The 12,691-nt window shown below is 38.2% G+C and overlaps 2 protein-coding genes across 2 annotated transcripts in view; one reads left to right on the top strand and one right to left on the bottom strand.

The window, feature by feature from the left end:
* EFHC2 (EF-hand domain containing 2) overlaps window positions 1-12,691 on the top strand; it is a 231,943-nt gene that overhangs the window by 28,130 nt on the left and 191,122 nt on the right. The window lies entirely within an intron of this gene.
* Window positions 4,182-8,406, bottom strand: LOC123832657 (putative deoxyribonuclease TATDN2). Its single transcript, XM_045860411.1, is given in 4 exon segments — window positions 4,182-5,007; window positions 5,009-6,105; window positions 6,107-6,190; window positions 8,383-8,406. Coding segments are annotated over 4 exon segments (2,031 nt in total).

The following is a 12,691-nucleotide window of genomic DNA, read 5'->3' as shown; positions in this document are numbered from 1 at the left end:
CTGACAATTCTTTAAAAATGAAAAATAACAAGAGAGAAAAGTTTATCCTTTTTTCAAAGATTATTTATTTTTAGAGAGAGCAGAAGGGAGGAAGAAAGAGAGAGAGAAACATCAGTGTGTGGTTGCCTCTTGGTGCCCCCACCAGGGACCTGGCCCACAACCCAGGCATGTGCCCTGACCAGGGATGGAACTGGCGACCCTTTGGTTTGCAGGCTGGCACTGAATCCACTGAGCCACTAGCTAGGGCAAAAAGTTTAGGTTTATATTACCTTTTTCTGTAAATGTTCTTTAACTCTGCTTAATAAACATATATGCTTTGTGTATTTAACTATGTTTTTAAAAAATGATTGTAAATGAAACTGTGTCAGAACATGAACATTGTATATAGACTGGTGATGGGATTTTGTGGTATGTTAATCTTCAGTAAATATGGGTGTGAAAGCATATGCATTTTTTAAAAGTATATATAATTTGGCATAGCTAAATAATCACTATCACATTAGGAAAGATTAAGAAAATAGGGGGTTCTAGGTAGTAGAAATACTCTGTACTTCTTTCTGTTCCTATTTTTGTATCTTTGTAATGCATATGCATTATTTTTACAGTGGTAAACTTTATTAAAATAAAATTCCTATAGATACAGCAGAGTTACAGGCAAATTTATGGCATTAAATGCTTTATTCTTTTCCTATCCCAAATAAAAACAAACTAAGCATTTAACTTAAGGCATTAGAAAAAGCACACACACTAAAAGACATCTGAGAACTGAAGGAAAAAAATCATAAACTTAAAAGCAGAATTTTATAAATCGGTAAACAGAATAGATTTGAACAAGTCTAAGAGTTGATTCTTTAAAACAATTAAACTTGTAGCTTGTTGATAAGGAAAGCAAACAAAAATACACAAAATAATATATTTAAATTACAAATTCAGAGAGTAAAATGTACAGCTTATGCTAATATGAAGTGAATATTATAGTAAATATTAATTAGCAAAATTGACTAAAACAATGCTGGTATTGGCCAATAATATTAGAGGAAGCGCCAAAAAGCTATTCCTACTGTTAAAGTGGTTGTCTCTAAGTAGTGGGATTATAGACTATTTCTCCACTTTTTGCTCTTTAGTAGTCTCAAAAAATCTACAATAAACAAATACTAATTTTTACAACAGGTATGAATAAAACCAACTGAAAACACCAGGATCCCCCAGCTCCTAAAACAAAGTAGGCAGTTTGTTCCTTTTTAGCTTTAAAGGTAGAAGTAGCTGCCTTTCTAAAATTTAAGTCAAGCAAACTATTGATGTGCAGTGGAAAGACTGCCAAGGTTCAGAGAGCCAGTTAATGGGCTTAAGAGGCCTTGTGACTCCAGACTGACTGATGGCCCAGGGACCACTAACAGCAAATTGAATTTCTAGATCAACGGCTGCCTTCATGGCCTTCTGATACCTCCAGAACAGGAGAGTAGAAACACCAAGTACCACACAAAACACTTTCTCCATATAAAAAGGCAATCTTATTTTTGGAAATGAAAATAACTTTAATTATGTATATATCCTCTTTATCTTGTTGAAAGTGTTCTTACAAACGCAACGGTTTATGCACACCCATTTTTAAAATTCCTACTTGGTAATGTCACTTTGCTAGGACCAGAAAAATGACATTTTTTTTTCTCCAGGGATCTTATGTAGTTAGAAAGGTAAGTGAAACAGGATATTAGAGCATGACGAGTGGAGATACGTACAAAATATAAGGGCATTGTAATAGTGAGAGTGTGACTGAGGTAGCATTTCCTAAGTTTATGTTCCCAAAGAACTTGAGTTCATTGAATTGTACCTCAAATTAAACACATTAATCTAAAAGTAACTTTGAGAAATAACATTTAGGTGTTTGTGGCTCACATTAACATATCAAAGGACATACAAGATCCTGAGATTTAAAATGAAATCTGTGGAACTTTGTACAACTCAGTATTTCCTGAAAATATGTGTCCATGGAAACTTCTTTTCTGTAATCCTTTATAAAAAGCTCAGGGCTCCTATGGATTGAGGGACACACTTTGAGCAATGTCTATTGAAAGTGTACATTAAATGGAAAAAAAAAACCTTAATTAGGAACATTGACTTAGTTTTTGAAGGTTTTTGTCTGTCTTCAAAGAATAGAATCAAATCACATCTTTAACACTGTATCAACTTCTTTTGCTGTATTAAAGGGAAGTGAAACACTCCAGTTAGAAAGTCTTCTCGAAAGACTAGTTTCTAAACAGAGAGGAGATTCTATGATATACTCAGTGTTATTTATAGGGAATATGAACTGTCAAGTCCCTGGTAGAGCTTGACCTTATTTATTTTATTATGGGTGACATCTAATATAGGTGGCCTTTAATTATTGCTTTGCCTTTTGAATTAAAGAAGGGTGCTAGAAATATGATGGTTTATTTTTCTGTTCTCTCCTAATATCTGCCCCATTTCAAATATAGTCATTAACTCCCAGGTGTTAATGAAGTCTGTTATTCATTCATCTTAATTAAAGAAGTCTTTGCTGACTGCTCTGTTTCAGGCATTATTCTTACATTGGGTTATATACGTACAGTATGAATGAGACTGACAAGATTGTAAACTTAAAATCTAGTGGGGAAGATAACAAATGAACATATAAATTAACAACACAATCTTAAACAGTTCTAAATGCTATAATTAAATCAAAACAATAAGCCAAGGATTTTTTCCTCCCAGGTGAGAGGAACCCTATAGATTGCTGGCCAGGGAGGGCTTCTCTGTGAAGGGGAATTCTGAGCTGAGAACCAAGTGGTAAGGAGCCAGCTGATTTTTCTTGATCCAGATAAAAGGGCACAAAGGGAACTAGAGACTTCTGTAGTATTTTGGGCCTATCTTCATTTATTCATTTTTTTTAGAGCAAAAGAGATTTTACATTAAGAAAATGATATTTCTCAGCCGATAATGGGACTTCTGGATTTAGGTGTGTGCTCTGGCTGGCAAAGTTAAATTTTGTAGCTCAAATATTTTCCTTAAAATGTGGATTCATTTTAATTTCTCAGAAAGAACAGCTGTTTGGCAAGTGGAGAGCTGAAGCTCTTCTCTGTTTCTGTCCTGTTGATGCTTTTGAAACCCTTCTGGAGAACAGGATTTCTAAATGGCACATATTTGGGAATTCAGTTCAGATTGAAAACTCATCTCCTGCCCTGGCTGGTGTGGCTCAGTTGACTGAGCACCTGCCTGCAAATCAAACGGTTGCTGGCTCCATATCCAGTCAGGGCATATGCCTGGATTGTAGGCCAGGTCCCCAGTAGGGGGAACATGAGAGGCCACAACACATAGTTGTTTCCCTCTCTCTTTCTCCCTTCCTTCCCCTCTCTCTAAAAATAAATAAAATCTTAAAAAAACCCTCATCTTCTCAGTGCTGTTCTAAGATTGAACTGGTTTGGCCCCCATCATTCTAACCTCCTCTATAGCCTTTCTTGGCATATTTATGACTATTAACTGACTAATTGTAATCTAAATCAATTTCCTTTTAGATTAAATGCCAGTGCTTGTTTATCTGTAGAAATAAGAAACTACAAATTAAACAGTCACTGAATTTATGAATTTAACAACAACCCATATGGATTGTAGAATTCCTATGACAAATAAATTTAGGGAATAAACAGAACAAATCACCTAGCTCAATTTCAAAATTCAACATTCCTTGCTTTCTTTTAAAAAACAAGTAGGACGGTAATCTTATTTACCAACTGCTCAGAAACCTAGGCTGCAGAGAACAGCAATTTGGATTAGCAAACTCATACCCAGTGGAATTCTTACCTTTTTACTGATTATGCTGGCACAGTCTGGCTAGGAGGAAAAACCCTGATAAAATCAAGGGAAGATCCCCTTACCCTTCCTCCCATCCCATTGTACCATAACATACCAGACAGAAGCACAGAAGTCTTCTGAAGAGGTTTTGAGCAAAACACCCTGCCCTGGTTTTTGCTGTGCCAGTGGGTTTGCTGAACACATCCTTCACTTGGGACACAGGCAAAGTTCAAAGCAAGTCTATGTTGTAACTCCAAATACATCCTTGTCCTGGGGCACAGGAAGAGTTCAAAGCAAGTCTTACAATGTCAACCCAGAGAGACAATGTCTCTCTGTTTGTTTTTTTTTTGGAAAATTCTGACTGCCCTCTCTGCTTAAACATTGTAGAGAAGACTAGTGTTCTTATACAAGGTGGCTAAGGTATGGTAGAGTGGCTGATCTTTGATTGTGGCAATCTCTTGAATTGTATGCAGGGCCAGGCCTGGGTGGGCATACTGGCAAAGGCTTTTGGGAATCCCATAAGGAAGGAAATAGGGAATGTCAGTTTCCATGACAACTCACTCTAGTGGGATCTTTTTCAGAGCATCCCGGGCCTGCCAGGCAGAAGTGCAAGTCAGGACTGCTGTGAAGCCCACAAACATGTTGGGAAAGTACTCCAAAAGGGGTTCAATGACTTGGTAACTGCTAGTGAAGCAATGCCTGTGGATATGGTAGTTAGGGGGCACACATTTTTTCATGATGTCCAGCAGATCTTTGTCAGCTTCTCGGCAGTGGATCACCAGTGGTTTCTTTAGGGACACAGCCAGCTGTAGCTGTCTCTCAAATATCTTGTGCTGCTGTGGGATAGGTATACTGCACTTATAAGAGTAATCCAAGCCTATTTCTCCAAAAGCTACAGCTTTGGGATGCTGTAAGGTTTTCAAAATCTTTCTTTCTTGATATTCATTGTAGTAATGTACAAAATGGGGGTGACAGCCAAAGGCTCCCCAAACCATATCCTCTTTCAACAGCTTTTCCCATAGACCATCCTTCATTGTAGGAGGATCACAGAAATTAGAGATGCAGCCCTGAAATTCCTTAGGGAAGGAATGGCTATACATTTTTCTGAACTTGGTAAAGGTCCCTTTGAAAGACAATTTGGAATGGAGCATGTCCAAGTGACAATGGGTATCAGTGAAACCCTTCTTCAGACTGTTCTCAGTGGCTCCTTGACAGGGAATTAGATGCATATCCTTCCCAAGGACGTGATGTTGTCTCCTCTTGGAATGTTCTTTTCTCCCTTGCCATGGCTTCTGAACTTCTGGGAAAATGAAGTAAACAAGAATTCTGGGAAAGACCTTTGTTTGCTGCCTTCAGATCTATGGACCAGTTTTGGGAGTGTACTGTAGAGCTGGAGGAATAATTACACAAGAAGCTCCAGCTGCTCTTCCCAGCCTGGGATGTATTGTTGTTGCTGCTGCCCATGGAAAGAGAGTGAAAAGGCATAGGACAGTTGGTCCAGTAGCTGACAATGTCATGTGAAGGACCACTGTACAAGGGAGGCTGGTACACGACATGGTCAGTGGTGAAGGATGAAGGCTTTAAAATTCTTGGGAGACTCAATGAGTCTGGCTCCTCCTGAGAGAATCTGAATGCAGAAATCTTAACCACATTAGAGCAGTCATTTCCTGAAGAGGGGTGCTTACTCAACACACCCCTTTCTTCATGCTTTTGGTTTTCTGAATAAGAGTCACATTTGCCTTGAAATTTTAGGGTGGGAGAGCCTTTTTCAAAGATGACTGCTTTTGAGTCATCAAGTGGCTTCTCACTGGGTTTCTCCTGAGGATCTACAAGTATTTTTCTGTCATAGAAGTTGCTGATATTTGGCAGAACCTTTTCCTTCACCCTGACCTCTGGGGCTGACACTTTTTTTTTTTTCTGGGTAACAGAGAAGGTGACAGCACTAGCTGGTCTTTCTCCAGGATTGGGATGCTCACTAGCACTCGGTTTTGTAGTAGCAGCAGCCTCCTCCTTTCCTTTTGGCATTGATTTCACCAAGGTGCTATGGATAGCTAACCCATAGGTCACTGAAGAGCCTTGGTCTTTCTTTCTACCTTCATTTCTTTGGACCTTGTTTGTTTCCTTACTGTTACCATTTTGAGCCTCAGCTTTGGCTACAAATTTAGAGTTCATGGGATTATGGGAACTGTATTTGGAATTAATTTGTAAGCTGTATGTATCCTTTAGAGAAGCCATTTCTAGAAAGGGGCTGGCGGAGTTTGTAGGGGGCAACACCGAAAGGATTTCAAAGACAAAAGGAATCCGGAGTGCTCTGAATCAGGCAGTCTTTGGGTGCCGCTTCATCTGCACCTTGGCCCGAGGAATTGGAGGCAAAGGAATTTCCCTGGTGGGATAAACCCTGGAAAACCTTTGGGCTTTCAGACACTCAGGGATGCTGGCTTCTCCTGAATGTGATTCAAAGCTATGAGGTGGCCAGCTACAAAGGGCCACATCACTGGGCTCCTAGAGGCATTTGCATTTGCTTGGGGACCCTACCTCTGTACCGCTCCTATGGTGTTTGACTTTGTGATGTTCCAATGGCCTACGGATTGGCCCCCTTTCTTTCACTTGCCTGTCATAGTTCTCACTTTTCCAGAGATATCAGAGACCCTGCACTGAGTTTGTGATTCAGTGCTTTCAAGAAGTTGCAAGGTTGGAGGATTTACTGAATGCTCAGTTTGGCGTCCAAGACTACGGCGTACTTCTGATATTACTTAGCACTTTTTTTTTGTCCAAAGCTATTACGGTATATCGGAGTACTTCCGGGTATTAAGGCATTTCTGGATGGGTAGGGGTGAGATTATAAAGCTTTTTCACGTGGTTTAGAATAGAAGGCCTTTGTGAGATTTCAAAGCTCTTGTAAAGACTACAAGGTAGTCTAGAGACCATACACAGGGCACCCTTGAGCTAGACATCTAGCATAGAGGCCACGGAGGTTGTACAGGAGGGCAGAGCCAAATCCAGTTCCAGAGCAGAGATGGGAGAGTGCAGGGAACAGCTCTCCCTACCCACTAGTCCTCTCTACGTGAAGCACTTCCTTCAACCGAATGGGGTTGTGGGTAGGGGTGGCTATCCTGGTGGCAGGAGGGCGGAGAGCTGGGCCAAATCCAGTTCCAGAGCTGAGGTGGGAGAGTACAAGGCACAGTTCCCCTGACCCACCAGTCCTCTCTACATGAAGCACTTCCTTCAACTGAATAGGGTGTGGGTATGGGTGGCTATTGAGGTGGCAGGAGGGCGGAGTGGTGGAGGGCAGAGCAGAGGGCAGGGCTGGAGTGGCATGGTGGAGGGCTGGGGGTGGGTGGAAGGTGGAGGAAAGAGGGTTGGGGGTGTGTGGGTGGTCGTGGGGGGATGGGCAGGGGGTGGGCAGAGGGCTGATGGGGTGTGGGGGTTTGGGCTGAGGGCTGGGGACTTGGGATGTGGAATGCGGAAGGAAGAGATGCAGTGAGGAGCCCCGTACAAGGAGCCTTTGCATCTCAAGTCAGTCAGTCCTTGGAGCTGCCATCATTGTTTGTTGTTTGTTCCCTTTTCCCTATCTTGTTTTCTGAAAATGTATTTACAGTTTTTAAAACAATTTAAATATACATGCTTTCAAAAACAGTTATTGTAGTATGATACTGTTTTCAGTCCTGTTTTTTTTTACTCAATATTTCTACATATCCTAAATATTTTTCTTATTGCCACATAGTTTTGAAAAAAAATCAGTCTACTGTCTTCATCATAATCCAGGAGTACATAGATGTACCATAATTCACCAAATTATTTTGAATAACTTTTTTAAGTTCTTTCACTTGAGGTTTTTCTCTAATGAAAGAAAATGCTGCAAAGTACATCTTTGCACATGTTTGTCCATGTTTTGGGATTTTTGTTTGGGGTATTTGGCCAGAAATGGAGTTCCTGAGAGGTATAGGAAAGTTAAAATGTCTCCTCATAAAACCACTTTGCCCCTGAAATATTGTAGTAATTTAACATCCCATCCATGATGAATAATCCTACGAGGTCCATTTAATAAGAGAAACAAAACCAGTGACCCACTGTTATTTTAACTTGCACTTACTTGGTAATTTTTTAGAGTGAATACTTTCCTTTTATTTATGGACATGCTCCTCAATTTTAAGTTCTTTTTCATGCCTTTTTTTAGGATGTTTTAAAAGCTAATTTAAAAAATAATAAAATGAATTAAACATGCCATAATTTCTAAAATTTTATTAGTATTTTTAACGAACAAAAATTCAACTAAATAAACTTAAAGATCTAGTTGTCTTTATTGAACAAGTCATGAATTGGACAGCATCCCACCTACTAAATAGGCACTCCAAGCAGTACAAAATAGAAGGTTTTTATAGGCAGAAACTAAGCAGGACAAAGTTATTATATAAAAAAAGAAAGGATTGTTTCAGACAAGGTGACCTGCCTTTGGAGGATGGTGGTGGGAGTCTAATTAGGCATATTACCTCACTGGTGTTAGTCAGAAAATTTTAGACTGATTGGTTTAAGGTCACCTTCCTGGGAGGGGCTGAAACTGAAATTAAGTCTTACTGTCTTGGAGGCACGCGACTCCATGTTGGCTTATTGTTTCTTCTGCTTCACAGAATGTATTCCCAAGTCTAGAATAATCATCCTTTCAAGGCTTTGACACATTTATAATTGTATTTTTGGAGGGTAAAAGGGGTTGACTTGGTATATTTAATAATTCACCTGGTGTTTATCTTGGGTTATAATTTATTTTAGGTGGGGATATACATTGACCCTTTTCCACCTTAGTATGTTTTTCACTTATTGATATGTGACTTCTCTTTCATCAGGTATTGAATTCTTATATGTAATAGAGTCTGTTTTCAGACCTTCTAGTCTTTTCCACATAGTAGTATGTCTCTTGTTACTCTGGTATAGCACTATTTTAATAATTGAACCATTATATAATAGTAAGCTATGAAGTCTGGGACAGTTAGGTCTCCTATATTACCCTTAATTTTCACAATTATGTCTAAAAGCCTGACATTTTTATTTTATCAGAGGAACTTAGAGTTATTGTTTTTTTCAATTCCCTCCAACATAGCAATGAAATATCCATTTGAAATATGGTATTTTAGTCTGCTTATTTGAAATTTAATTTATTTATCCTGTTAGTCAAGTTCTTATCTATCTCCTAGTAAATATTTTTAGAGTTTTATCAGGGTCACAGAGTTTTCATTAGAACTAATTTAAAGTGCTTTATAATTTTTTATTCTACTGTGAACATGATTTTTCCTCTCACTGTATTTTAAGCGAGTTATTGCTAGTACATAATAATATTTTTTATTCACTTGTGGTTATGCTGAAATCTTTTATTTTTTTCTTTGTTTTCAACCTTTGCCTATGCCATTATTTATTTTATATGCTTATAGTGACACTTTTGTTTCTCTATTATGAATATTTTCACTTCATACCTTCTTATATTGTCTAGAACTCCTAAAAACAATATTAAATAAAGATGTTGGTAGGAGCATTTTTATTCTACTCCTGATTGTGTAGACAAATTATTTAATTAAGTATAATGCTGAAATTTAGACTGTTTTAAAGTACATGCTTTTTAATCTTGTAAAGGAATTACTCTTAAAATATTGGTGGTAGGAAATGGTATGAGATTATATATTTGCCCTTATTTTTTAATTTGTAAATATCTTTTTTAAAATTTTATTTGAATCATTATTCAAATACAGTTTTCTCCCTTTTACTCCCATTCCAGCCCACCCACCCATCCCTCCCCACTTCCCTCCCATTACCACCCTCCGCCTTGTTTTTGTCCATGTGTCCTTTAAATTTGTTCCTGTAGACCCTACCCATTCTCCCCAGAAATTCGCTCTTCTCTCCCCTCTGGTCACTGTCAGCCTGTCCTCTATTTCAGTGTCTTTGGTTATATTATGTTTGTTTCTATGTTTTGTTGTTTAGGTTCCTGTTAAAGGTGAATCATATGGTATTTGTCTTTCACTGCCTGGCTTATTTCACTTAGCATAATGCTTTCCAGCTCCATCCATGCTGTTGCAAAGGGTAGGAGCTCCATCTTTCTTTCTGCTGCATAGAATTCCATTGTGTAAATGTACCATAGTTTTTTGATCCATTTATTTACAGATGGGCATCTAGGTTGCTTCCAGTACTTAGCTATTGTAAATTGTGCTCCTATGAACATCGGGGTGCAAAGGTTCTTTTGTATTGGTGTTTTACTGTTCTTAGGATATTGTCCCAGCAGTGGAATTTCTGGGTCAAAAGGCAGATCCATTTTTAGTTTTCTGAGGAAGTTCCATACTGTTTTCCATAGTGGTTGTACAAGACTGCAGTCCCACCAACACTGCACTAGGGTCCCCTTTTCTCCACAACCTCTCCAACACTTGTTGTTTGTTGCTTTGTTTATGATGGCCATTCTGACTGGTGTGAAGTGGTATCTCACTGTGGTTTTAATTTGCATCTCTCTGATAGCTAGTGATATTGAATATCATTTCATGTGTCTTTGGATCCTCTGTATGTCCTCCTTGGAGAAGTGTCTGTTCAAGTCCTTTGCCCATTTTTTAATTAGGTTGCTTGTCTTCTTAGAGTGGAGCCATTTAAGTTCTTTATATGTTTTGGAGATTAAACTCTTGTCTGAGGTATCATTGGCAAACATGTTTTCCCATACAGCTGGTTCTCTTTTTATTTTGATACTGTTTTCTTTAGCTGTGCAGAAGCTTTTAATTTTGATGAGGTCCCATTTGTTTATTCTTTCGTTTAAGTCCCTTGCCCTAGGGGACATGTCAGTAAAAAAGTTTCTGTGTGAAATATCTGAGATTTTCCTACCTACGTTCTCCTCTAGGACTTTAATGGTGTCACGGTTTATATTTAAGTCTTTTATCCACCTTGAATTTATTTTTGTATAAGGTGTAAGTTGGTGCTCGAGTTTCATTTTTTTGCACGTAGCTGTCTAGTTCTCCCAACACCATTTTTGAAGAGGCTATTTTTATTCCATTTTATGTTGCTGCCTCCTTTGTCAAATATTAATTGACCGTAGAGACTTGGGTTTATTTCTGGGCTCTCTGTTCTGTCCCATTGGTCCATGTGCCTGTTTTTATGCCAGTACCAGGCTGTTTTGATTACAATGGCCTTGTAGTATAGTTTAGTGTCAGGTATTGTGATCCCTCTTCTTTCTCAGAATTACAGCAGCTATTCAGGGTCATTTATGGTTCCATATAAATTTTTGAAGTGTTTGTTCTATGTCTGTGAAATAAGCCATTGGTACTTGAATAGGTATTGCATTGAATGTGTAAATTGCTTTGGGTAGTATGGACATTTTGATGATATTAATTCTTCCAATCCATGAACATGGTATATGTTTGTGTCTTCCATTTGTTTGTGTCTTCCTTGATTTCTTTCCTCAGTGTTACGTCGTTTTCTGAATATAGGTCTTTTACCTCTTTGGTTAGGTTTATTCCTAGGTATTTTATTTTTCTTTTTGGTATTTCAAATGGAATTTTTTTTTTTTCGTGATTTCTGCTTCTGCTGTTTCATTGGTGGTGTACACAAATGCCTTTGGTTTCTGGATATTGACTTTGTATCCCGCTGTTTTGCCAAATTCACTTATTAGGTTAATCAGTTTTTTGCCTGAGTGTATAGGATTTTCTATGTACACTATCATGTCATCTGCAAACAGTGACAATTTTGTTTCCTCCTTTCTGATTTGGATGCCTTTTATTTCTTTTTCTTGTCTGATTGCTGTGGCTAAAACTTCCAGTACTATATTGAATAGAAGTTGTGAAATTGGACAGCCTTGTGGTGTTCCTGATCTTAGTGGAAAAGCTTTTAATTTTTGCCCATTGAGTATGATGTTGGCTGAAGGTCTCTCATATATGGCCTTTATTATATTGAGGAATGATCCTTCAATTCCCACTTTGCTGAGTGTTTTTATCATGAATGGGTGCTGTACCTTATCAAATGCTTTTTCTGCATCTATTGCTATGATCATGTGGTTTTTGTCTTTGCTTTTGTCTATGTGATGTATTACATTTACTTATTTGTGAATATTGTACCATCCTTGCACCCCTGGAATGAATCCCACTTGGTCATGGTGTATGGTCTTTTTAATGTATTGTTGGATGTGGTTTGCCAGTATTTTGTTGAGAATTTTAGCATCAGTGTTCCTAAGTGATATTGGCCTCAAGATTTCTTTCTTTGTTGTGTCTTTATCTGGTTTTGGAATTAGGATGATGTTGGCCTCATAAAAAGAGTTTGGGAGTGTCTCATCTTTTTGGATTTTTTGGAATAGTCTGTGAAGGATAGGAGTTAGGTCTTTTTTAAATGCTTTGTAGAATTCTTCTGTGAAACCATCTGTTCCAGGGCTTTTGTTGTATGTGGGGAGTTTTTTGATTACTGCTTCAATTTCTTTTGCTGTTGTTGGTTTGTTCAGGCTTTCTGCTTCTTTTTCATTGAGTTTTGGAAGATTATATTTTTCTAGAAATTTGTCCATTTCACCTAGGGTTTCAAATTTCTTGGCATATAGTTCTTCGTAGTAATTTCTTACAGTCCTTTGTATTTCTGTCGTGTCAGTTGTAATCCCTCCTCTTTCATTTCTGATTGTGTTTATTTGGGTCTTCTGTCTTTTTTCCTTTCTGTTTTTTTAAAATGTTTGTTTTTTTCCAAATAATGCTTCTGTTTGTTTTATTTTTAAGATTTTATTTATTTATTTTTAGAGAGGGAAGGGAGGGAGAAAGAGAGAGAGAGAGAAACATCAATGTGCGGCTGCTGGCGGCTGTGGCCTGCAACCCAGGCATGACCCCTGACTGGGAATCAAACCTGCGATGCTTTGGTTTGCAGCCCATGCTCATTCCACTGAGCTACGCCA

Source organism: Phyllostomus hastatus, unplaced genomic scaffold, assembly GCF_019186645.2.
Source record: "Phyllostomus hastatus isolate PE091 unplaced genomic scaffold, TTU_PhHast_1.1 phas_scaffold_200, whole genome shotgun sequence".
Taxonomy (NCBI): domain Eukaryota; kingdom Metazoa; phylum Chordata; class Mammalia; order Chiroptera; family Phyllostomidae; genus Phyllostomus; species Phyllostomus hastatus.
The sequence above is the reverse complement of the archived record's forward strand: the minus strand, read 5'-3'. Positions and strand labels throughout refer to the sequence as shown.